General features: G+C 37.0%; 1 protein-coding gene across 1 annotated transcript in view; it reads left to right on the forward strand.

Annotated features, from left to right (window-relative positions):
* Positions 1–27,025, forward strand: part of LOC150086946 (ubiquitin-like modifier-activating enzyme 1) — a 354,098-nt gene that overhangs the window by 28,780 nt on the left and 298,293 nt on the right. The window contains 1 exon segment of the mRNA XM_090372833.1: positions 4,039–4,115. Within this exon segment, the coding sequence (XP_090228959.1) occupies positions 4,039–4,115 (77 nt within the window).

The following is a 27,025-nucleotide window of genomic DNA, read 5'->3' on the forward strand; positions in this document are numbered from 1 at the left end:
TGGCTGGACTGGATAGCATTGGAAGCATCTTGAGTTACATTAATGAACTTCTTTTAAAATGTCTGAGAGATTTTAAGATGGGTCATTAATTGACCTAACTGCTTTTGAATAGAGTTTAGAAGCCTGTGAGAGGTTGAACAGTATATGTGGAACAATGTAGTGCAGATTTGATTTGTACTGAGTCAGTAGTTTAAAAGAAAAGTAATGTAGAGAGCAGAAGAAAATACTGATATCTTTTTTTTTTTTTTGTGCTTTTGCCAAGAGATCAAAGTCAGGGTAATCCCTAATAGATATATGTATATGTGACCTTGTCTAGAAATCTGAGTGTCATCGAACATAAACATAAGAGCAGAAGAATCGCTTTTGTGAGATATATTTCAGGACTGAGTTTTAGCAGAATTGAAATTAACTTAAGTTTTATTGTGAAATGAGAAAGATCAGCCTTTAAGGAATTGGTAGTGAATATTCGATAAGTTAACTGTTTGTGCAGGGCAAGGTTTTTCAAACAGGAAGGTGGAATGCAATGTGCTGTCATCAGCAAAACTATGGATAGGACAATACTGAATTTTAGAAGAATTGAAATTAACTAACTTGCTTTTGCTCCTTATGAGAATTACTAATGTTTCCATCTTACAGTTTGAGAAGGACCAGGTTTGTCAAACTGGAAAGTGAAATATAGTGTACTATCATTAGCAGAACTGCCTAGGACTCCCAGGATTCAATGGAAGAAAGTCATTATATGAGGAAAAGAATGGGAGAAAGCATTAGTAGAAGCATATGATGCAAGAAAGCAAGCTTATGCAGCATCAGCCAAAAAAAAAAAAATTTTACCCCTCCATTCAATCCAAATATCTGTCCAGCTCAGCCATAACTTTATTTAGGCTATCAACTTCCACAACAAGGATGGAAATCTGTTCCACCAACAAACTACGTGCTGACTAAAGGCAAACTTCTGCACATCTATCCTACATCTGTCTTTCCTCAGTTTGAATTTATGCCCTCTCAGATGATTATTCTGAGTAAAAGTAAGAATCCCATCAGCATTGAGCATGCTGAAACCATTCAACGCTTTATACACCTCAATCAATATCACCTTACAGGTGCATAGTCTCCAGACACTGTAATTGGCAAAACTTAAGCTTTTCTTCGTAAGAACAAACCTTTGTTCCATTCACTAATCTCGTTGCTCTTCTCTGTACTCGTTCCAATAGCTCCTCATTATTAAAATGAGGCCTCCAGATCTGTATACAGTACTCAAGGTGTAGCCTGACTATTGCCTTGCACAAGGGGATAATCACCTCCTTATCCCTGCTGGAAAAATTCCTGTATATCATTGACAAGACATGGTCTGCTCTTGCAGACCATCTGCACTGCTCACAAAACTTCATATCTGCCTGCACAATTACCCCCAGGTCCTTTTTCATTCTATACCACTGTCAGTGTAGTAGCACAGAGTTGATACGTTGTCATTAGTGCCCTTAACAACCCTGCCAACCTTCATGTCGTCTGCAAACTTGGACATTAAGCCTGATATACAATCATCAATATCATTTATAAATACAGAAAACAACGGACCCAACACTGAACCCTGAGGGACTCCACTAATAACATTAGTCCACAAAGAGCAGTGTCCATTGATTACCACTCTGTCTTCTCCCACTCAACAATCCCTTTATCCATAGCAGCAATTTGCCTCCAATGCTACACTGCTCCAATTTGTGCAGCAGTCTTCCGTGTGCAACAGTATCAAAAGTCTTTCTAAGATCCAAATATGATATCAAAGTTATTCCCTGCATCCAGTTCCTTTGTGACCACATAGAATCCAATCAAATTAGTCAGACAAGACTTCCCCTTAACAAACCCGTGCTGTGTCTGAGCTATAACTGAAGTCTTGTCTAGATGAATCTGCAGTGCTTCTTTAACGAGTGCCTCCCTTAATTTTCCTGGAACAGAAGTTAAACTAACAGGTGTATAATTGTGTTGCCCTTTGATCTTCCTTTGTGAATTGGGGTCCCATTTGCACATCTCCAGTCCATGGGTACCTCCCCTTAGTCCAAAGAAGCTGTCATAATTATGGCTAAGGGTTTTCTTACTTCCCTTGCTACCTCCTTTAATATAACTGGATAGATCCTATCCACCCCAGGTGCCTTTTTTATGTTTATCTTCGACAATTTCTCCATTTTCCTCTCAGTTATTACAAAATCATCTAGCTCACTGCCGGAGTTTAATTCACCTCTGGCATTCCTCTCCCTAAATAACTCCTCATGTGTGAATGTAGATGCATAATACTCATTTAGTTTGTTAGCCACCTAAGCAGGATCATCAACAGTTGAACCATCAATATCCAGTAGACCAATTTGATTCATCCCTTTCTTTCTAGAGTTTACATAGGTAAAGAACTCTTTGCTGTGTTTTTTTTTTTTTTTTTTGCATCCTTTGCCAAAGATTTCTCATCTGCCTTTGCCTGCCTAATCTCCTTTGTGACTTGGTTACAGACCAGCTTATACCTATCATAGGCTTCCATGTCACCCATTAATTTATATGTATCTCATGCATTTTTCTTCTCTGCCATATGTCTCATTAGTTCATCTGACATCCATTTAGGCCTAAACCTTGAACAATATTTCTTAGTTGGTATGTAAAGCCTAATAGCTTCCAAGATTAATTCCTTGAATGCTTCCCATTTTGAATTTGCTGTTAGTAACATCATCAGTTGGTCCCACCATATAGAATTTAAATACTGTTTCGGACCACTGTAGTTGCCTTTACGAAAGCAAAAACTCTTCCCTTTTCCCATGATGGTAGTTACTCTTTGAGTAAATACCACTTCAGCATACTGTGATCACTGCCATCTAGTGGTGCAGATTCTTAATGCATGAAGAATCACTACTGATAATCAAATAGAGTACTACTCCCTCTAGTTGCCTCCCGAACATGCTGGTGTAGAAAACAATCGTCCAATAAATCCACAAAAGCCTTGCTAGTGTGTGAGTGACCAACCCACAAATTCCAGTCAATATCTGGGAAATTAAAATCCCCCATTATAAGATTCTCTGATTTACTAGCCCACTCTATTTCCCTGTACAGTTTCTTATTATACTCATCAGAGTCATTAGGCGTATAGCACACTCCTACTCTCAATTTTGATCTCCCAGTGCTTATGTCACACTAAACTGACTCGACACTGCACTGTCCAGTGATGTCAACTGGCTTCACTTCCTTGGATTTTGTGTTTCTTAACTAATAGCATAACCCCTTCCTATCCTGTCTATACTTTCTGTGCACATTGTACTCCCCAAATTCTGCATTCCTTTATCTGTGTGACACCACATCTCTGATACCCAACAATATCTGCCTTGGATGTTTTGAGCAATACCTCAAATTTATCTACTAAACTCCTAGCATAGGTGTACACCAAAGTATACATGTTCCTATTCTTAGCTACACTAACACAACCCATGTGTTTACTTGTACCACAATAACTCCCAGCAGTCTCTGAAATATCCTGCATCTTGTTTTCCAGGCTGCTGCTCATTCCAATAGAAGCAGTGCAAGAATCGCCTTCACCTCTGCCAGTGGCTTCTATTAATCCTTGTATCCCCCCAAGCTAGCTGTTTTTTGGCCCACCTAACACTGTGCTCGATAGCATCAGCAAATATTGTTGCAACCTTTCTATTTAAGTGTGTCCCATCTCTGTAGAAGCAGTCTCTCCTGTTAACATATGGGAATGGGTTGCTGCATAAGCTTGTTTTCTTGCATCATTATCTGCTATTAATACTAATATTTTAGCAGATTTAAATAAGTGTTGTATATAGGCAAGAATTCAAGGATCCTTGGATTTTAGATATTAGATTTAAAAATTGAAGGAATTCAAGGGTCTTTTTTTATTGTGTAAAACTGTAAAATCAATTGGTAATGTATTTTCAGAATTATTGGACATTGCACTCCCAGATTATAATAATTGTTTAGATTTCATTGGTCAAGTAACTAGGATAATTGTTCTGCTGCTAAAATTTTTTAATTTTTTTTTTCCTTTAGGGTGAAATGGCCCAAAATGGCTCCTCCATCCAGCCAGATGCAACCAGCATTGATGAAGCACTGTATTCTCGCCAGCTGTAAGTATTAAGGACAATGTAAAACCAAATTTGGAAACCAAAATTTGCTATTTCACTTCTGGTTTTTTTTTTTTTTTTTTTTTTAATCCTTAACTGGGCAGTGGTGGCATGGGACCTGACAGATGGCATAAATGCTTCCATTCATTAACGATTAACAATTTTTTAAATTATTTATAGCTGCTTAATTTTGTCAAACTTTTGTAGTAGTTCCTGAATTTTGTTTTTTCTTGCTATTTTCAATGAGTAATTAAATGTGAACACCTGTCATGTGCCACACCACTAATTGTGTAACATGTTTTTCACTTGTGCGAATAGTAGTACCATGGGACTTGATTTCACTGTTTAACATTCAAGATTACTTGCCTTCCACTCCCACAAGTTGAGTAAATATGCACAAGAGATTTACATAGGTGTTCTTTTTGAAAGATTTCATATTGTTTTCACATAATAAAGAAGCAGAAAATGGAACAATATCCACTCAAGATGAATGCTACTCTGTGGGAAGCAAGAGGATTAGTTATCACATTTTATGATGTTAAAAATGCCAAATTTGAAGAGCAGAATAGTGCTTAATGAATGTATATATTTTTTAAGCAATTTGCACACACAATAAGCAGAAATAGCAGTATATGCACATGTTTTAAAATTTTGCCCACTTAATATTATTTTTAGCCTTGAAAATGGATCAAACGTTGAGATCCATGTCGGTATTTTCTCTAATAAATTCGATTTTTAGAAGAATTAATATTTCTGATATTTTTGAATATAACAAGTGATAACAATATTACCATTTCATAAATATTGTTTTTTTTTTTTTTTTTTTAATTTAAAATAAAGATACATACTGCAAGTATTTCATTCTTTTAAGAACAGATGAAATGGTATAGTCCATGGACAATTCAAAAACATCCAGAATTGAAAATTATTTGGCAGCTCTCTGGGGCCGTTGCCATGGTTTGCATCAAGCTTTGTGCCGTGGCTACTGAATTAAGTAGTTTTTTTGAAACATGTATTGGTGCTGAATTTTTTTTTATACATTATTATTTTTTTTTTTCTGTTATTTTTAAAAATTTTTTTCTGTTACTTACCTATGTGATTAAAATGAGATGTAAAAATTGTTGCAAAAATCGTTTTTGTTAATCCAAATTATTTACAAAGTGTATGGGGGGGGGGTAACATTCATATTTTTACAGTCAGTGTAAATATGTACTTTCTAACTTTGAAATTGCAAAAATCAGATTTAATGATTTTTTATAAAATGGAAATAGACCTAATAGCTAAAATTTATATATTAGCTCTTTATCAGTAATGAAGAAACTATAACTTCCACATAGTGAAAGTTCTGTAAAAGTAGCAGTTATGGGATGTAGTAAAGATATTATGGAGTTTCAAAAGGGCATGATATTGTTGAAGCTCTTGTTGGGTACTTCCATTTTGGAAACAGCATGTATTGTCAGTTACTTGCAGCCCACTTAAGGGTGCAGTATGTAGTACAGTCTTAATGGCAGGTCGCTGTGCAACATTTGACATCAATTACAATATGGGAAATGCAAGAACAATATCCCAAATGATGTGTGCCCACTCTGCTATGTGGGGTTACACAGCAGCAGATGACCCAAGAGACACCCTCTCCTCACTGCTTATCATCAATAGTGAATACTGTGGTGTCGAGAGCATGCTGGTTGGACACTGGTGGACTAAAGAAGTGCTGGTCAGAAGAGTCTAAATACAGGCACTCCCCGGCTTAAGTAATACTATACTTAGGGAAATTTCAACTATAAGTTTTTGCCAGCCGGTGCAAACTAACAAAAATCGTGGAAATATGTTTTGCATCTTGTAGGAATAAATGAAGGTATCGTGAAAATATCGTAATGTGAACTTGATAACTTTTTTTTTTTTTTTTTGGTAATTCGTTCCAAGGCCTTGGAGGTTGAAATTTTCACTATGTAACTAAGCTATTTATCTCTCTAAAAGATCATTTTTATAATGGGGAATTGCACTACACTTATTGTTATCATATGTGCCGTTATAAGAATCAATTTTTGAATACCTTTGTGATATTTTTATAAAACTCATTTCTGGCAGTTCCTACTGAAAAACAATTTGCATTTTCTGGTTTATTGGGCTTTTCTGTTAGTGCAATCTATTATAAATGGACAGTCAACTATCTTATTGAATTTGCGATAATACCAATAACTGGAATTCTGTGGGGTTTTAAGTTATGGTATTATGGTGAAATGAGTTCCCCTTAACTGAAATCTTGAATCATATAAAAACAATTTTCAGAATCTTCTCATCATTCCTATTTACTTATTATGATGGTGAAGGGAAAGAGACCAACGGAAAATTCTAGTGCTGGCAGTGCTAGGAAACGAAACAAAATTTATTTAGAAATGAATTAATTAAGAATGAAGATTAATTAAGAAGTATGAAGTAGGACAAAGTTTGTCATCTATTGCACGGAATTAGGTCTCACTGCTTCAACAGTGAATACTATTTTAAGGGACAGTGCGCTTTTAAAAGAACATGTTAAAGGATCAACGCATTAAAAATCGACAATGATCACAAAACAGCATTAGGGTGCTATATCGAACATGGATATGCTATTAATAATAACATGGATGGAAAATCTGATTCAGAAGCAAGTGCCCCTGAGTAGAATGGCCATTCAAGCAATGGCAAGAACAATTATTATTTATGAAGATATTAAGGATAAGTATGGCAAATCCCAAGCCAAGTTTGTGGCAAGGTGGTTTAATAGGTTCAAGTGTCCTGCTGGTTTGCAAAACGTTAAAGTATGCAGTGAAGTTGCCAGTGCCAATTCTGCAGCTGCAGAGAAATTTTGTGATGTTTTGGAAGAAACCACTTCAAAATCTCCACAGCTCTCAATTTCCGCAGCAGCGTGCTTATCAGCTGGAGAGTTAATTCTGGCATCAATGCTCGAAAGGTAAAACTTGCTGGTGTTATGCCTGTCTCTTCTCTCTTTTTGTAATTTTATGATTTTGAAGTTTTTGTAATTTTGTATACTTTTTTAATTTTTCCTGTGCATGAAAAAAAATAGAATAAATAATTCTATTTTCGAGGATTGTTGAACATTTTTTCTTTTTTGCTTCAATCAAATTCAAATTTGCGAGTGCTGCATAAGCATTTAGGGAAATCCCAACTTATGTAGAGTTCCCCAGAACACAACCCTTACTTTAGTCGGGGAGTGGCTGTACTTGGTGCTAAACTCCAATGGACTCAGTGTGGAACAATCAACAGGAGTCCATGGACCCATCGTGTTTGTTGCTCACTATCCAGTGTGGTGGTAGGCTTAACACAGGGCATGTTTTGCTGGTGAGAATTGGGACCCCTGGTGCGTATGGACCAACGTTTCATTGGCAAGGTCTACCAGCAGCTTTTAGGAGACTGTGCACCCTACCATGCATATTTTCCTGGACAGAAAACAGGATCTTACAAGTTGAAAATGTGCTGTTTTATATCTGTACTGTGCACGAGTGGTTTAAGAACACATGAGATATCAGCCATGTTGATTGGCCTCCAAATTTGCCTGACCTTAATTGAATTGTGAACACCTTTGGGATGTTTTGGAACACGAAGTGAGGCATATGGACATGCAGTCATAATCTCTTCTGACACCAGAAGGCCTTTCGGGCAGCATGGTTGCAGATCCCTGCGGACATCTAGGGGAGTCAATGCCTAGGTGAATAGCAATCGATGGGCTGCTGTGCGAATGGTGGCCCAAGATGTCCTCCTGGTATTAGGTGGATGGCATAATTCAGTGATTGTGCGTGCGTGCGTGCGCGCACACACACACACACATCCATTGATACTTGGTCATATCCTATCCGAGCACCAAGTATCAAACAACTGTGAGTATGCTTATAGGCCTTCAAGAAGATAGCAGTAGGATTATGAATGATGCTATGATTAATGGAGCAGAATGATAATACAGTGCCCCATAGCATTTGGTCTATACATGCATTTCAGCATCTCTATGTTGACAATTGCTGATGTGATCTGCAAATGGAATCGGACTGGCACTGAAAGAGTCAAGAAAATTTGCAAGCTCCAAAGCTGACAGGAGAACCCTGGAAAGAATTGTCAACTTGGGACACAGATTGACATTGTCACAGCATGCTCACAGGCTCTCGGTAAGATGATTGGGACACATGGCAGCACCAGTAGAGTGCACAGGATGCTGTATGTTGTGCTGTAAGGCCAGTTGTGTTTTGAGATGAAAGTCACATTACATGGTCTGACATCGTGCCTGAAGAAAGCGATCTCCCTAACCCCCAACAACAAAGTTTGGCAGCTACAGCTGAATACTAGGTCTGTCTAGATGTCCTCCTGAATAATAATTTGTTACTTGTATTGCAGCAGCACATTGGGGAAGGCTTATACCTCTAGCAGAAGAACAACTTTCTATGTTATACTGCTTATGTTGTGACAAACTGGTTTAAGGATATGAATGTGAAAAGCTTGATTGCCCAGATGAAAGCCCTGACCTTAATCCTGTGGAGAATATCTGTGATGAATTGGATCATTGGGTGCTTTTAAGGAGATCCACTAAAAAAAAAAAAACGGTGAACTGTGTTTTTTGCTAAGAAGGCTGAATGGCAGAAAATATCAGGGAGGACATTTTCAAAAAAAACTCTAGTGTCTAGAGACTGGTGACTATCATAAAGGCTAAAGGTTTTAGCATATTATTAGATTTCTTTTAAATAAAGGTTATTTGTAGTTATGCTGGTGTCTAGATATAATGATAGGGCAGTTCAGCTATAACAAGCTACAGAATAAACATCACTGTAGTTAGGTGCATTGTGGGCCTTTGCTGTCCTTGTGCCATAAATCCCCTAAGCAACAACTACAGAATAAGGTGGTTAAAAGGTGGCATCTTAATACATAAGCCCTGGCTTTTCTGTCTAGTTAGTTGATAAAACATGCCTGTTACTTATGTATACTGTTTGTTCAAGTGCATGAAAGTGTAATGAATGTTGAAAAGGAGCATTAACATTTAGACTGGAGTACGAGAATAAGTTCTGAAAACTTGAGTGGTATTTCCAAAATTTTGTAGTTTTCAGACAGAAAAGTATCACACATGCAATTTTTGTTAATTCATTCATTCTTCATGGAATTGTGGGGAAACAAGTTTAATTTCAGAGAATGTTGCCTGAGATAGGTATATTGGATCCAAGTGGTTTGTGAGTCACATGACCCTGTTAAGATGGAATTAATTGTGGAGGAATTGTACTGCTCTTGGACAGTAGTCATGAAAGAAAGAAAAAAAAAAAAAAATTTATTGTGGTGGAAATCATATGTAGCTTCAAAATGTATACTTGAAAAGTTTTTCCTGAAATTCCAGAAGCTGACTGAATGTGTTGAAAGGCACTCACAGAGCAGATGGGTGAATATGACATTGATTTCTTTTAACACTGGTCATCTTTATTAAGGATGAGGATGGGTATACTGTTTTTTTTTTTTTTTTAAGGTATTTGCACACAGAACTGGAATTTGGAGAGTACAACGTCTACAGAAAGGATAGACAGGACAGGAGGGGTTATGCTATTAGTTAAGAAACACATAAAATTCAAGGAAGTGAAGCCAGTTGACATTGCTGGACATTGCAGTGTTGAGTCAGTTTGGCATGACATAAGCATTGGGAGATCAAAATTTTGAGTAGGAGTGTGCTATAGGCCTAATGACTCTGAGTATAATAAGAAACTATACAGAAAAATAGTGGGCAGTAAATCAGTCTTCTAATGGAGGATTTTAATTTCCCAGATATTGACTGGAATTTGTGGGTTGGTCACTCACACACTAGCAAGGCTTTTGTGGAATTATTAGAGGGAGCAATACTCTTGATTTGATAATCAGTAGTGATTCTTCATGCATTAAGAATCTGCAGATACAGGAACCACTAGGTGGCAGTGAGCACAGTGTGCTGAAGTAGGATTTACTCAAGGAGGTAACTACCATCAGGGGTAAAGGGAAGGGTTAGTGCTTTCGTAAAGGCGACTACGATGGTCTGAGACAGTATTTAAATTCTATACAGTGGGACCAATTGATGTTACCAACAGCAAACTCAAAATGAGAAGTATTCAAAGAACTTATCTTAGATGCTACTAGGCTTTACATACCAACTAAGAAATATTGTTCAAGGTTCAGGCCTAAATGGATGTCAGATGAACTAATGAGACATATGGCAGAGAAGAAAAATGCATGGATTACATATAAAATAACATGTGACACAGAAACCTATGATAGATACAAGTTTATCTGTAACCAAGTTACAAAGGAGGTTAGGCAGGCGAAGGCAGATTACGAGAAATCTTTGGCAAGGGATGCAAAGAAAAACAGCAAGGAGTTCTTTACTTATGTAAACTCTAGAATGAAGGGGATGAATCAGATTGGTCCACTTGATATCGATGGTTCAACTGTTCTTGATCCTGCTCAGGTAGCTAACAAACTAAATCAATATTTTGCATCTACATTTACACATGAGGAGTTATTCAGGAAGGGGAATGCCATAGATAAAGTAAACACTGGCAGTGAGCTAGTTGATATTGTAATAATTGAGAGTAAAGTGGAGGAGAAATTGTTGAAGATAAATACAAGAAAGGCACCTGGGGTGAATGGGATCTATCCAGTTATATTAAAGGAGGCAGCAAAGGAAGGAAGCAATCCGTTACCATAATTATGAGAGCTTCCTTGGACGCAGGGGGAGTACCCACAGACTGGAGATGTGCAAATGTAACTCCAATTCACAAAGGAGGATCAAAAAGGCTGACACAAGTAATTATAGACCTGTGAGTTTAACTTCTGTTCCAGGAAAATTAATGGAAGCACTGGTTAAAGAAGCACTGCAGGATCATCTTGACAAGAATTCAGTTATAGCTCAGACACAGCATGGTTTTGTTAAGGGAAAGTCTTGCCTGACCAATTTGATTGGATACTATGATGTAGTCACAAAAGAATTGGATGCAGGGAATAACTTTGATATTATATATTTGGATCTTAGCAAGGCTTTTGATGCTGTTGCACACGGAAGACTGCTGCAGAAATTGGAGCAGTGAGGCATTAGTGGCAAATTGTTGCTATGGTTAAAGGGATGGTTGAGTGGCAGAAGACAGAGTGGTAATTAATGGACACTGCTCATCGTGGACTAATGTTATTAGTGGAGTCCCTCAGGGTTGAGTGTTGGGTCCATTGTTGTTTTCTGTATTTATAAATAATATTGATGATGGTATATCAAGCTTAATGTCCAAGTTTGCAGACGATACAAAGGTTGCTAAGATTAAGGACGCTACTGGCGCTATGCTGCTGCAACAGGATCTGGAAAGGTTGAGCAGATGGGCTGAGAGGTGGCAAATGAAGTTTAACATTGACAAATGTAAAGTACTACATATGGGGAAACAGCAACCTCTGAGCAACGTATCAACTCTGTGGTACTACACTGACAGTGGTAGAGAATGAAACGGACCTTGGGGGGTAATTGTGCAAGCAGATATGAAGTTCTCTGAGCAGTGCAGACGGGCTGCAAGAGTAGCTCATGCTGTCTTATCAATGATATACAGGAATTTTTCTAGCAGGGATAGGGAGGTGATTATTCCCTTGTATAAGGCAATGGTCAGGCCGCACCTTGAGTATTGTATACAGGTCTGGAGGCCTCATTTCAAGAAGGATGTAGAGCTGCTGGAACGAGTACAGAGTAGGGCAACAAGGTTAGTGAACGGAACGAAGGGTTGATCTTATGAAGAAAGGCTTAAGTTTTGCAAATTACAGTGTCTGGAGACTAGGCACCGGCGAGGTGATCTGATAGAGGTGTACAAAGCCTTGAATGGGTTGAGCATGCTCAATGCTGATGGGATACTGCCTCTTGCTCAGAATAATCACCTGAGAGGGCATAAATTCAAATTGAGGAAAGACAGATGTAGGATAGATGTGCGGAAATTTGCGTTTAGCCAGCGGGTAGTTGAATGATGGAACAGACTTCCATCCCTTGTTGTGGAAGTTGATAGCCTAAATAAATTTTTAAGGCTCAGCTGGACAGGTATTTTGAACGAACGGAGGGGTGAAGTGGAAGGTTTTTTTTTTTTTTTTTTGGCTGATGCTGCATAAGCTTGCCTTCTTGCATCATATGCCTCTGCTTATGCTAATAAGCAGAAATAGAGGTACAGGTAACCCTCGTATAACACGGTAGTTTGGTTCCTACAAAATCTTGTGTAATGTGAAACCATGTTATACATGACTAAGAACCAGTACAAAAATGGGGGCATTACGTTCCAAATGCTAACAAAAATACTTTTTGTTTTGTTTTTTTTTTTAATACTATTGGAAAGCTAATTTTTACAGTAGTAATAACTTAATATTTTAACTATTATTTTTATCATAGTAGTAACTTAAATAGTAATAACTGAACAAATGTCTTACCTTACAAACTGTGATACTTGTGTGTCAGATAATGTACGTTCATTTAATTTTCTTCCTCTTCATTGCTGGTAAGCACAATCTCTTCTGCAGCAGCTAGATTTTGTGTACCTTCTGCTCTTTAAAACTCATGAACCACTCTTTGAAGTCACAATTATTTTTTATGGTCTCGAGCAAGTTCAATAGCACAGAACCTAACCCAGAGTTCTGTGCTATTGAACCCCTGCTTTAAATGATACTTGAAAATCGAAAGAATATTTTCCAGTTAGGAAAATAAATTTATGCATACATATATAGCTTAATTAATACGTACTATAATATTTACATACTAATTGATATTTCTGTTCACTGACAATTTTTTTTTTTTTTTTTGTTTGTTGTAAAATTTAAGACAGTAAAAATGATAAGCAATTAATAACAAAGAACATGGCATGTGCAAGTTGCAACAAACGTGATATATGGGATAAAGAGTTTCTGAATTTGTTTTTCATGCATGATTGAATATTTTATGGAAGGGGAAACATATTTCACCATAATAATGTGAAAACCCACAGAATTCCAGCTATCTGTACTATAGCAAATGCAAGAAGATAGTTTCCTACCCGTTTATAATTGATTACACTAGCAAAAAAGACCAATAAACCGGGAACTGCAAATTTGTTTTTATTGTTTTATGGTAGTGACCTCAAATGTGCTTTAGAAAGATCGCAAAGGCGTGTCAACAGCAGGGATTCATAAAAAGGAATGGAAACATTGAAAATTACATCTAACATAATAGCAGGGTTTTCCCAGCCCAAATGCTCAAAAATAGTGTTATGCAAGATTTCCAACAATTCTCAGACAGTGTTAGTGAAACCTTGTAGAAGTACCATGTTGTGAGAGGATTGCTGCAATTTATCAATTGTGTTAGAGCGAAAATGTGTTGTAGAAGTAGTGTTATACGGGGGTTGCCTGTATATACACGTTTTAAAATTTACTGGCAACCAGAAGCATTGTGACATCGAGATTGAGATTCATCAACTGAAACGATTCTATTCCAGAATGGAACAGACAGTTCTGTATCTACAAGGTGTCTGATAAGCAAGTCGCTATTTTTAAGTTATTATAACTTATTTCTTGAACTATTTGGATGAAACCAATGTTAAATTGTTGGTTTTTCCTTAGGGTTTACAAAGTTACTTAGATTCCTTTCCGGGTGAAACCTGTCTCCAGTCTTGAGCATGCAAGAGGGCCAAAATTGCAATCTGCTACAAGGTTTGGAGATCTGTTATAAGTACTAAGGTGGTGTAGGGCTGGACGTGGGATCTCAGTGTTCAGCCCTACACTATATGCAAAAACAAAGATGCCATCAGATGTTAATGATAACAGGCTGTTTAACTGACAGGAAGACTTTCAATGTCACAATGTTGCAATGTTCTAATCTTAATGATGTCAATTTCTACTTAATCTACCAAACCCCATTTACTTTTTCTTATAGAATCTGTTATCAGTTAATTCAACCACTGCTCATCTGAGTTGTCCAAATTGTTTGCTATGTGATTCCTCTTGCTTCAAAGGTGGTACTTGTGCATATGTCAATTCTGATATTTCCTGTCAGGGACTTAGTAATTCAGAATTTTCTCTTTTCGATCTTCTCTACTACATTCTGTCAAATTCGTCTGTTGCCTCTATCGTTATACTAACTACTAATCACTTAACTCTTTGATTTCCCCTCCTTGAAACTTTACTTTCTCCAGTCAAATTTTCTTAACAGTGAGGTAATTTTCCTTGGTGATTTTAATGTTCACTAACTCCAGCTGCTTTCAGTTTTCTAGTTGCACGGACCCAGCTGGTTGAAATGTTGATGCTTTTGCAGTTACTGACCTCGTGCAGAGTGCTCATTTGTGTACCAGAATATCAGACAATCCTAACCACACTGCCAACACGCTTGATCTTTTTCTCAAAAACCACCCTTCTAAGTACAAGGTTGAGTTGAATGGTCCCCTTCGCACCTCACATCACTTGTTGATGATCTCTTCTCCAGTGGAGCCTTTCTCTCCTGGCCATTTCTATCATTGTGTTGTTTGACATTACAAGAATGCAAAATGGGATAATCTGCAAGATTTCTTTTCCATGGTCAGATTAAGGTTTCAAAATTTCTGATGTCAACATTGCTCAGATCATGTCATTGAAATTATTATTGTAGGGATGGAATCCTTTACTCCACACTCAACCTTGATCTTATTTATCAAAAGCTTGGTTTTCCAATAAATGTTGGACTTTTGCATAATGGCCTTAGTTGCCTATGCACCATAAAAACCAAACCAATAAATGCAGTAAGGTTGTTAAAGAGAATGTCACATATCGTTTGGCACTTGAATCAAAAGTTAATATTGTCCTGGTGAATCTTTTTGATTGGACCGTAGAGGACAAACTTAAGATTAGTGCTACAAGATCTAATATGATGATTTTTGGAGCGAAGCTGAATGTTCACAGTCATTAGTGAAAATAAATAACATCTGACTTCCATTGGTCACTCAGACTAAGCTTCTGGTGTCATCATTGACAGTAATCTTTTGTTTCTTCCACATGTCACAAACTTAATGATAAAAATCAGGAGATTTTTTTGGAGCTTTGATGAGAGTGTATTGCACTGACTGGGAACTTTCAAAGAAAACTTTGCAACTCTATTATAATTCAGTCTTTCTCCCTATGGCAACTTATACATCTGGTGCATGGTTTCATAGGATGGGAATTATTCAGATACACAAACTTTTAATTGCTTCAGAGAACTGCTGTTATCTATGTTGAGAATGTGTATAACTGTTTCTATGGTAGCTCTGCAGGTTATAGCTGGCCAAATGCCTCTAGATCTTTGTGGCTTACAGGAGTCTTTGTTACCGTATTAAAAAGAGAATACCTACTGACTCTTTGGGCATAATGTTAAATTTACGGATGGATGGTAAAAAAGAATGATCTCGTTGCTGGAATGAATGTGTGAACATTTGGTAGACCCATTGGGATATTACTATAGCCTAGCTGGTGACAGGAACATTTATTACTGAGACTGTAGATTTTAGTGTTTTGCACCAACCTTGCGTAGAAATAAAAACACAAAAGAAAACTAGACTTTTACTAACTGTGTTTATAATAAATTATAATAACCTGTATTTACAATAAATTTAACTTTACGATAAACTATACATATAAAATGTTAAAATCTGCTACATTATAAACAATAAAATGCATTAAAATATACTAAGTTAAAAGCGATAAAAAACCCATAGCTTTCAAAGGCTCCAGCCTTCTTCTTCAGCGGTATTTTCTTATTCTGCAGTACATCTTTAAATATCAGCAGGTTCATGGTACTCATCACGTGTTTCATTCTCACGTGTTCCGTTCTCCTGCGTTGTGGAACCGGAAGTGGCTCGAGCGGGAGTCATACGGAACCGTTCATCCCTTCTGAGGATAACGGCCTCAAAGAGGGGATGAATCCGCGTACCTCTATCTCTATTAATGTTGATTGTAGAAGAGATCCGCAAACTCTCGAGCCACTTACGGTCCCAGAACTTATGCGCCCGATCGGTGATGATAGCATCGTCCGGGGAGATCTGGTGCTGCTTCTCCCAAAAATGCTCGGCCACGGCGGACTTGCCATATTCCGCATTTCTTATTGCTTTAGTGTGTTCCCCCAGACGATCTTTGAGACGCCGTTTTGTCTCCCCTACATAACATTCCCCACAATCCGGGCATTTAATGCTATATACGACCCCACTTGTGTTCTCTTTTTGAATGGGGTCCTTAACCTGAGACACGACAGTGCTTTGAGAAGATAAGTGACAAGTTGACTCAGATGCACTTAGCAGGAGTGATTAGTGTGGTGGCAACTAAAGCAAAACAAATTTTGGACAGTTATAGACGGAGACAAATGGGGAAGTTTGACAGGCTTAGAGAACAAACCAAGCTTAGGGGCAATAGTGATAGCACTACCAGGGATTTTGTGGTGAATTTGAGTAATAAGCAACTAACTAAAGAGCAGTTGGAAGTGCTAAATTTAGGACCGAAATTTGCCATGGTGCCGCCCAGATTACCCGTTGCAGAAATAGCAATGGGCGTGGAAAGGGCTATAAACAAATTTCCCGAAGTTACAGCTAATGAAATTCGAGTAAAAGTAGCAGCTATCCTCAGTCAAGCTAAAAATGCCCCCTCCAATCTTAATGTGAAGCAAAAATTAGCGCTAAGAAGCCTTAAACAAGATGATAGCATTGTAGTCCTACCCGCGGACAAAGGCAGAGCAACTGTGATTCTTGATAAGGAAGCATATAGAAATAAAGCGTTGGATTTGTTGGAAGATCAGATAACCTATAAAGTTATTAAGAAAAGTCCACTGCTTAGTTTGGAACGACAAGTGAACAGAATGGTACAGGGTTGGCTTAAGTCTAACAAAATTTCTAAGGAACAATATTGGATGCTGCATGCTACAGGTAGCCAAATGCCAAGATTTTATGGCTTGCCCAAAATTCATAAAATAGATGTGCCACTCAGACCCATTGTCTCATTTATAGGCAGTCCAACCTATGCACTTTCTGGTTTCTTAGCCAAATTATTATCTCCACTAGTGGGACTTTCCGAATATAGTATTAAAGATAGTAAGGACTTTGTGCATTTTATTAGAAGCCAACGCATAGAAGAGAATGAAATCATGATATCTTTCGACGTGAAATCGCTATTTACATGTATCCCGATTGACCATGGGGTGTGGTGTGCACATATGGCATTACGGAGGGACACCACCCTAAATACTAGAACACAGCTAAAGCTAGAGGATATTGGGGAAGGAATAGAGTTATGCCTCTCAAGCACCACTATGGTGTTTGACAATACTATGTATAAGCAGGTTAATGGTACAGCCATGGGCTCCCCCATTAGCGCAATTATAGCTAATTTAGCTATGGAGGAGCTCGAGGCCAGAATATTTAATGTTAGTGTTCTCCCTATGCGCCCCTGGAAAAGGTACGTAGATGATAAGTTTTCAATTATTCGGAAGGGGAGTGAAGATCAGGTGTTGAACATCTTAAATGGCTTCTCCCCATTCATACAATTTACATCGGAGGCAGAAGGAGGAGTTTTGCCGTTCCTAGATGTGTTGGTCTGTAGGGAAGACCGACAGCTAAAGACTAAGGTATATAGGAAATCCATGTGTAAAGGGCAGTATTCGCACTACAGCTCAGCTCAGACCAACCATCATAGGAACAGTGTGATAAGAACGTTAGTTGATAGAGCAAAATCACATTGCAGTACCTCCGATGATAGGAAGTTAGAGTATGAACATGTCACGACGGATCTTGCAAAATGTGGCTACCCCCAGAGGATTATAGAAAAATATGTTAAAGGAAACCAGAGGAGAGGCGAGTCTTTTACACCAACATCCACTGCATACATTCCCTATTATCCGGGTCTGACTGATCATATAGCTAGAACACTAAGAAAGTACCAGACACATTGTGTGCAGCTTCCGCCCCGGAAGCTGCACACAATCGTGTCTCAGGTTAAGGACCCTATTCAAAAAGAGAACACAAGTGGGGTCGTATATAGCATTAAATGCCCGGATTGTGGGGAATGTTATGTAGGGGAGACAAAACGGCGTCTCAAAGATCGTCTGGGGGAACACACTAAAGCAATAAGAAATGCGGAATATGGCAAGTCCGCCGTGGCCGAGCATTTTTGGGAGAAGCAGCACCAGATCTCCCCGGACGATGCTATCATCACCGATCGGGCGCATAAGTTCTGGGACCGTAAGTGGCTCGAGAGTTTGCGGATCTCTTCTACAATCAACATTAATAGAGATAGAGGTACGCGGATTCATCCCCTCTTTGAGGCCGTTATCCTCAGAAGGGATGAACGGTTCCGTATGACTCCCGCTCGAGCCACTTCCGGTTCCACAACGCAGGAGAACGGAACACGTGAGAATGAAACATGTGATGAGTACCATGAACCTGCTGATATTTAAAGATGTACTGCAGAATAAGAAAATACCGCTGAAGAAGAAGGCTGGAGCCTTTGAAAGCTATGGGTTTTTTATCGCTTTTAACTTAGTATATTTTAATGCATTTTATTGTTTATAATGTAGCAGATTTTAACATTTTATATGTATAGTTTATCGTAAAGTTAAATTTATTGTAAATACAGGTTATTATAATTTATTATAAACACAGTTAGTAAAAGTCTAGTTTTCTTTTGTGTTTTTATTTCTACGCAAGGTTGGTGCAAAACACTAAAATCTACAGTATGAATATACCCAACCTCAGAGGCCTGTTTGAAGAATTTATTACTGAGGTTTCCTTTCTTATTAATAAAAAGCAAAATTGTTGAAATCTATTCTACTTACATCATAACAGGGCATGGATCTTTGAACCAGAAACTTTCAGTTCAGACTTTCCAGGCTGGATTTGTGGAGATAGTGAGAGCTGGGAGCACATTGTATCATTATCCTTTGTATGACAACTTTATGGAGGAATTAAGATGCTCAATAAACAGATCATTGCCAAACAGTTTTGCTCTGGGCAATGAATATCTACTTAGTCAGGATGCTGGCTATTATAAGTCTTTGCAGACTTTCACCAGAAACACTTTTCAGCACAGGCATGCTTCCTTTGGTCAATACAAATGTCACTGGTATAAGTAACAGGGTGTAATAAAATTACTTTGTATCATAAGCTCTAAGTAGATTTTACCTCTTGTAAATAACTATTTATTGATTTTTATTTGCTGGGTTAGATGTATAAAGGATGTAGGCCTATATGATTGTGCAATTGATGGCTATGTATTCAAAATTTATATAAAGGTTAGATACACAGTTGAAATCAAATTTAGCTTTGGGCACTTTTCAGCACTCATTTTGTTAGTAGTCACTATTTGTGTCTACTTGTAAATTTTGATAAAGTTGTAAATAACAATGTCAAATTTAAAGAAGTTAACTTTAAAATGTTTAGTTAATAGTACATTGTAATTTCGTCCTATGTTTTGGGGATTAAGTATTCGCTGCTAAATGCTGCTTAATCCGCTTTTTTTGTAAAAAGCTGATTAAGTATCCGCTTTTTACAAAAAAAATTTATTTGTAAAACAAGGTGGAGTTGAACTAACTTTCTAGTGAGCTGCCCTATTCTACAGCTTACATATCATAATTGGCTTCTATCCAAATCTCCAGGTTAATTTATTGCACTAACTAAATTTCAAACAGGATAAGAGTGCAACACTTGCTTCTTGTCTAAATGGTATCCGAGCATTTTGGTCTCTTGCCAAAGCTATTGGCTGCAACTTTTGCCCATCTCTGTCAAAACTAGATGGTTCTATTGACAAGGATAAAGCTGAACTGCTAGCATCTTATTTTTCTTCCAACTCGTGTATTAATGATTTTGGTAAACCACCTACCATTCAGTGCTTCCTTCAGTCTTCCATCAGAAAGATTTTGATGAATCTTGATGCTAAGTTAGCTCCAGGTTTTGATGGTTTTCTCCATTTGTTTTCAAAACCTGTGCTGCTGAATTTACTCCTGTTGTTTGTCACCATTTTTAACTTTATTTCAATGGTGTTTTTCCGTCTCCTTGGAAATTTGCTCACATCCAGCCAGTTCCTAAAAAGAGTGACAAATCCCTCCCATCCAATTTTCGTCCCATTGCAATTACTTCTACTCTTTCTAAAGTAATGGAGAAATCAGTTAACTGCCAACTTAAACTATCTTAGAAACCTTCCATGCGAACAATTGCCAGTATGGTTCTGTCAGTGTAGATCCACACTGTCAACATTCTGGCTTATGTTACCTCTATGGACAAATTCAATGGAAAAGTTTGAAACTCAAGCAGTTTTCAAAGGCTTTTGATCGTGTTTGGCATAAACATCTTATGGTTTGCCAACTGTTTTCTGTAATTGGGTATCTAGTTTTCACTCTGATTACTCACTGCAGGTCATGATAGATGACTCTTTTCTAATTTCTCCACAAATGCTGCTTTTTCTGAATGTTTGGTTCTTTCTCCTACTCTTTTCCTCTTGTATATTATCCTTCTGTTGACTGAAAATCCTATCCATAGTTTTGCTGATGATAGTACACTGCATTCCACCTTCCAGTTTGAGAAATCTTACTCTTATTATTAGCCATATGGTGCAAGGAAGCCAGAGGCATATACTTGCACCAGGCAAAAAAAAAAAAAAAAATTTGCACAAACAGCTTCAGCTTCTTGAATATCTACTACCAATTCCTTAAATGCTGATCTCCAGTGGGGCAAAGATAACTTTGTTGATTTCAGTCCTAAAACTCATTCCTGTCCTATATATCGCAAAAAGATTTTTTTTTCTCCTGTGCTTATCTTTGATGACGCTTAGATTTCTAGACAAGATCTAATGTCTCTTGGCATTAGCACGTTACAAATATTGCTTCCTTTGCATCTAAAAAACTGGCTTTTCTTTTGCTGTTTGTTAGTTTTCTTTGAAACAGCTGTTCTCTCTACAAATCACAAATATGCCCTAACATGGAATATTGTATCCACATCTGGGGCAGTTCTCCCCAAAACCTCTCTCAGGCTTCTAGATTTCATTCAAAAGATGGAAGTTAGATTAAATAATGACTCATCTCTTAGTCTCTCCACTCTGTCTCATAGACAGTTTCTGCTCTATGCCTTTTCTATAGATATTTCCATGGGTGCTATTCTTCTGAATTGGCTTCTATAATTCCTGCTCTCTTTCAAGCAGTCCAAACTTGTGCTACAACCAGTCAGCATTCTTTTACTGGCCAACTTCAAACTCACAGAACTAACTTTTCCTCTTTCTCATTTATTTGTTCAGGTTCCATTTTCTGGAACTACCTTCCTTCATATATATATATTTCCTGACAATTACAATCTTCAGAAGTTCAAGTCTAATATCAACAAATATCTTCTTTAACCTTATCAACCTCCAACCATGCATAGTACTGAGTATTGTAGGTTCTCATACCTCTCGTGTTTGTGGTTTCATATAAAAAAAAAGGGGGGGGGGAAGCTAAGATGTTATCAAGGCGGAAACAGAAATCAGTATGTGAAGGAATTTGTGGAGGTGGGCTTTCCCATTATGCAGTTTTAACCATCCTCAGGAAAGAATTTCAAACTATGAAAGTGTTATGTTCAGCAGTTGTTTTCTGATGACTGTGACAGGATAGGATTTGCAGAAATTACGTTGAGGCAGAACGCATAGTGCCCAGAACTGCTTGATAACATTGGAGTGTTCAGACTGTTTTATGTTTCACAATGAAAGTATTCTGTAATCAACATAGCTGCCATTATTGGGCAGCAGATAAGGCAGATGTGTGTTAAAGGCTTGGGATAATCCAAATCTAAGTCATGTGGTTATCATATCATCCACAGTCATTGAACAGTCTTTCATTGTATGAGACACAATGAATGACAAAAGATACCCCAATGTTTTAAAATAGAGGTACAAGTAACCCTCGTAACATGGTAGTTTGGTTCCTACAAAATCTCGTGTAATGTGAAACTGTTATGTGGGACTACGAACCAGTACAAAAATGGGGGCTGTATGGGTAGTTACTTTACAGTGGGACAACATTTGAAACTCTTATTCTGTGCAGTATGGAGGACCTGCATTTTGAAAATAGTCTACTTCGCTGCATAATCATTACTCAGAATGAATGGGAATGATGCAAAAAGGTGGATTGGCAGACAAAATTCCTAATGCCAAGTTAAGCATTAGTATAGGCATATGATGCAAGAAAGCAAGCTTATGTAGCATCAACAACAACAAAAAAAAACCCCTTCCCGTTTTGCCCATCCATACACTCCAAATGTTTGTCTAGTTCAGCCTTGAATTTATTTAAGCTGTCAACTTCCATAATGATAGTTCGAACTTTGTTACAGCAATCAATCAAACTCTGGCTAAAGGCAAATTTCTGCACATCTTTCTTCAATATGTACTTATCCTCCCTCAGGTGTGGAATCTGACCAAGTGGAAGAATCCCATCAGCATTCACCTTGCTCAAAACATTCAAGGCCTTATACACCTAAATCAGCTCACCTGGCTGGTGTCTAATCTCCTGATGTTGCAATTTGCAGAACTTAAGCCCTCACCAATCTTGTTGCCCCTCTCTAGCAACTCTACATCCTTCCTAAAATGAGGCCTCCAGACTTGTATGCAGTACTCAAGGTGTGGAGGTTTCCTGCTAGCAAAATTCCTATACAGTAGAACTTTTTGATTGTCCATCACCCTACTTACCGTCAGTCTCTATTCACCATCACTTTTAACCCCACTATGCTGTAATGCATTGTGATATTGGTGGCATGTGCCACTCAGTCTTTGTTTACAACTCACTGTATATGGTTGTACTTTAACCTCTTGTTTCATATTTTAATAATTTTTCTTTAGTAAATCCATTGAAATGACAGAAACATAAGCGAGTAGTATTGGGATTATCACAAAAAAATTGAAATAATTGTCCTAGAAAAGGTGAAAGTGCTACAAGTATAGCATTGGTTTATGGAATGCGAAGAACAACAGAAAATGATATAAAGTGCGATGCACACAATTGAAAACCACATGTTGAAAATGGAAACAACTGGTGGTAATGTTAAAAGTTGTAAAACACTAAAGCTTGCTAAAAATCAACAAATGGATACTGCAATGTTTCAATGGTTTGTTCAAAAACGTAGCCAAGGAATTCCATTGTTGGGACCTATAATAATAGAAAATTTTTTATTGAAATCGATAAAAAACTAGGCAGAGATCCTTCATTCGAGGCTAGCATCATATGGTTGGACAAATTTAAGTTTTGCCATGTTATTTGACAGTTGCTGATCCAGGGTGAGAAGCTAGGTGCAGATAGCACAGCAATTTCTGTTTATTGTGAAAAACTACAGAAGGAAATGGCTGATCGAAGTTTGTTTAAAGACCAAATATACAACTGCAATGAGACTGGCCTTAATTGGAATGCATTACCGCAGAAGACACTGGCCTCAATGACTGAACATATGGCACCAGGATATAAGAAGCAAAAAGATTACATAACTATAATGGTATGTGCTAATGTCAGCAGTAGTCATAAATTGCCTTTGGTTGTTATAGCCAAACCAAAAGAAGCCTAGTCATTTAAAAATATTAATTTAGATGCTTTGTCAGTTAAATATTTTTTGCAAAACAACACATGGACGAGCCAAGATGTATTTCATGATTGGTTTCATAAAATATTTGTACCATGTGTTAGATCACATTTGGCATCAAAAGGCATTGCCACAATATGCAATGCTACAGAAGGACAATGTGCCTACTCATCCCATACGCATATGTGATTTAAAAAGCAATGATGGCAAGATATCATGCCATTTTTTGCCAGAAAACACATCTCTCTCTCATTCGATCGATGGACCGAGATGTGATTGATAGTATGAAATGTCATTATTGCAAAATATTTATTCAAAACTTGTTTCAGCAGGAAATTAATTAGATTAGATAGTTTTGGAAAAGCCACACTATAGAAGACAATTTTCAGTGTTTCTCATGCCTCGAATGATGTTCCAGTTCAAACGATACACAAATTGGAATACATTATGGTAAGAAATGTATTCAACTGATACAGAAACTGTTCCAAAAGAAACTGGAATTTTGCAGTTATGTTAGATTGTTCCTGGTTTTAAAAATATTTCGATGTAGGAAGTAAATGATTGGTCGGATATGGACATTGGATGCGAAATTTTAGACTACAATGATATTGTGCAGAGTGACAATTTCGGATGATTCTGAAAGAAAAGAAGTTTAATAATGTAATTGTTTTCTTTAATGACATTAGAACAATGTGGTATGTAATATTTTCTTATGTACATATTCGGTTATCTGTCATGATCTCGGTCCTGCACCCTGGCGGATAATTGAAGTTCTATTGTATATCATGGACAGGACTCGATGAGCAACTCTTGTGCCCATCTGCACTGCTCAGAAGATTTCACATCTGACTCCACTTTTACCCTAGGTCATTTTTGTTCTCTACAACCCAGAGTGTAGTACTGCACAGTTGTTACTCTGTGGTTACTGCTCCCATATGTAGCACTTAGCATTTTGGAAACTTTGGGAATGATATTAGTTCTGAGTGGGCAGATTTTTTTTTTTTTTTTATGGCTCCAGCTAATAGAGAAGTTTTTTCTTAAATTTTGCTGTTTTATTCGCTTCTTGATTAGACTGGGGTTCGAGCCAGTGACCACCAAATACGGAGGATGCGGAAAAGTCAGGGAATGACTACCGCATATCCCCGGAGCAATATGGCCTTAGTTGCTAATGCTCCTAAAAATCAAATAACAAACAAACAAGCTGTTTTATTGACTTAAATTGGCATACTAATTTATTTTCTAGAAGTAGCTTTATATATTCCTAATTATGGTACTGATTAATTTGAACTTAGATTTTGTAGATTATTACTTAGTATCGGTAAGGGTATCCAATCCACATGTTGGACAAGATTTTGTAGCTCCGGCAAATGCTAAGTTCTTAATTATATTTAGCCATTTTATTGACTTAATTGTCATTAAATTATTTTCAATAAGTAGTTTATAGACCTAATCAAGCTCTTGGTTTATCTTGAATTTAGATAGCGATTTTGAAAGTTAATTAATACTTAGTGTCCGTAGATTTACCGTTCATAACTTGCCACCATTGTCATATGATACAACGTATATCCCGAACTAGATAGCATAAGGTTTAACGTAAAACTAGATAGTGAAACAACATAGCACTGTATTACAGATCTGTTAGTATAGTATTATCAATTAATCAGTAAAATTTATTAATCTTATTAAATTTCATTGTAAATTAAATTGTACTTTTTTTTTTTGACCGAATACGGTGTAATCTAATTATTAAACAAGCAGTAAACTATCTTGCATTTTCTATAGTAACGATAGCTGGAATTCTGTAGATTTTCACATTATGGTGAAATGTTTCCCATGCCATCAAATATTCAATCATACATAATAATTTTCACAAACTCATTACTCCGTATAACACTTGCAACTTGTGCGTGTCCTGTTATTCGTTATTAATTGCTTATCGTTTTTACTGTTGTAAATTTTACAACAAAAAATTCAGTGAACAGAAATATCAATTAGTATGTACATATTGCAGTACATATTAATTAATCTATGTACGTAAGCGTAGATTTATTTTTATTTTGCTAACTGGAAAATATTCTTCTGATTTTCACGTATCTTTTAACTTTGTTAATTGGTAAGGTAATAAAGTTAAATTTGTGCTTTATATCTTTACTTTTATAGCCAGTGGATAATATATTTCTCCTATTTTTGCTTTTTAGAAATGCCGGCTAAAACGGTATTTTATTATGAAGAGTTCATCATAAAGTGATTTTATTACAGTGAACCAATTGTTAAGAGAGGGTCCACTGTGTTTTTTGGGAGATCTCTGGGTTAGGATCTGTGCTTGTTTGAGAGCATAAAAAAATTGACTTCAAAGTATGCAGTTCATGACTTGCGGTTTTTGTAAGGTTATTTTAGTTTTTTTTTTGATCGTTTATTTTTTTTTCAGGTATGTATTACTAAACTTTGTTCTTTGTTGTGAATTAAATTCCAGGCTTAAATTATGTCCATGGAAAGCAAAAAAGCACCGCTCAAAAGAAACTATTTCTTTAGAATCAAAGATCCAAATTTTGGATCATCCTAAAAAGGGAAAAGGTATCGTATGTTGTAAAAAGTTTTTAAATTTAAATGAAGAAACAATCTGGACCATAAAGAAAAATGAACAGAAAATTAGAACTTCTGTTGCTACAGGGTCTTTCATTTCTGCAAATATGACAGCTCGTTCCCGAGCACCAATAATTGAGAATGAAAAAAGTACTCAGCATTTGTATTGACAATAGCAGTAAAAAATGGATCCCATTAGACAGAAATGTAATTAAACAAAAGGCACTAAAAATTTATAACCATTTAAAAGAAAATGGAGAATCTTCTGTTAACTCAAGTTTGTTGCCAGTAAAGGTTACTTTGAGTGATTTAAAAACAGTTTATCATTACATAACCATAAGAATTCAAGGGGAAAGTGTATTGGCTGATAATGAAGCTGCCAAGAAGTATGCAGAGGAATTTAAAAAAATTATTGAAGAGCATGGATACACCCACTTCAAGTTTTCAGTGCCAATGAGACAGGCCTTTAGTGGGGAAAAAAATGCTCAACAGAAAGTTTATTTCAAAAAAAGAGAAAACTGTACCAGGTTTTAAGGCATCAAAAGATGGTGTAATGTTACTCATGTGCATTAGGAGATTACATGATAAAACCTATGATGGTTTATAGATCCTGATGTAATGAAAGGTGTAAATAAAAATGTGTTACCGGTAAAAGGGAAAGCAAATAAAAAAGCTTGGATAACCTCGGATTTGTTTAAAGAATGGTTTCTAAATTGTTCTGCGCCGGATGTGAAAAATTATTTAAAGTGGAAAAATCTAGATTTCAAAGTTTTTATT

This window comes from Mastigoproctus giganteus, chromosome 4 (assembly GCF_048544385.1).
Source record: "Mastigoproctus giganteus isolate SK-2022 chromosome 4, ASM4854438v1, whole genome shotgun sequence".
NCBI classification, from domain to species: domain Eukaryota; kingdom Metazoa; phylum Arthropoda; class Arachnida; order Uropygi; family Thelyphonidae; genus Mastigoproctus; species Mastigoproctus giganteus.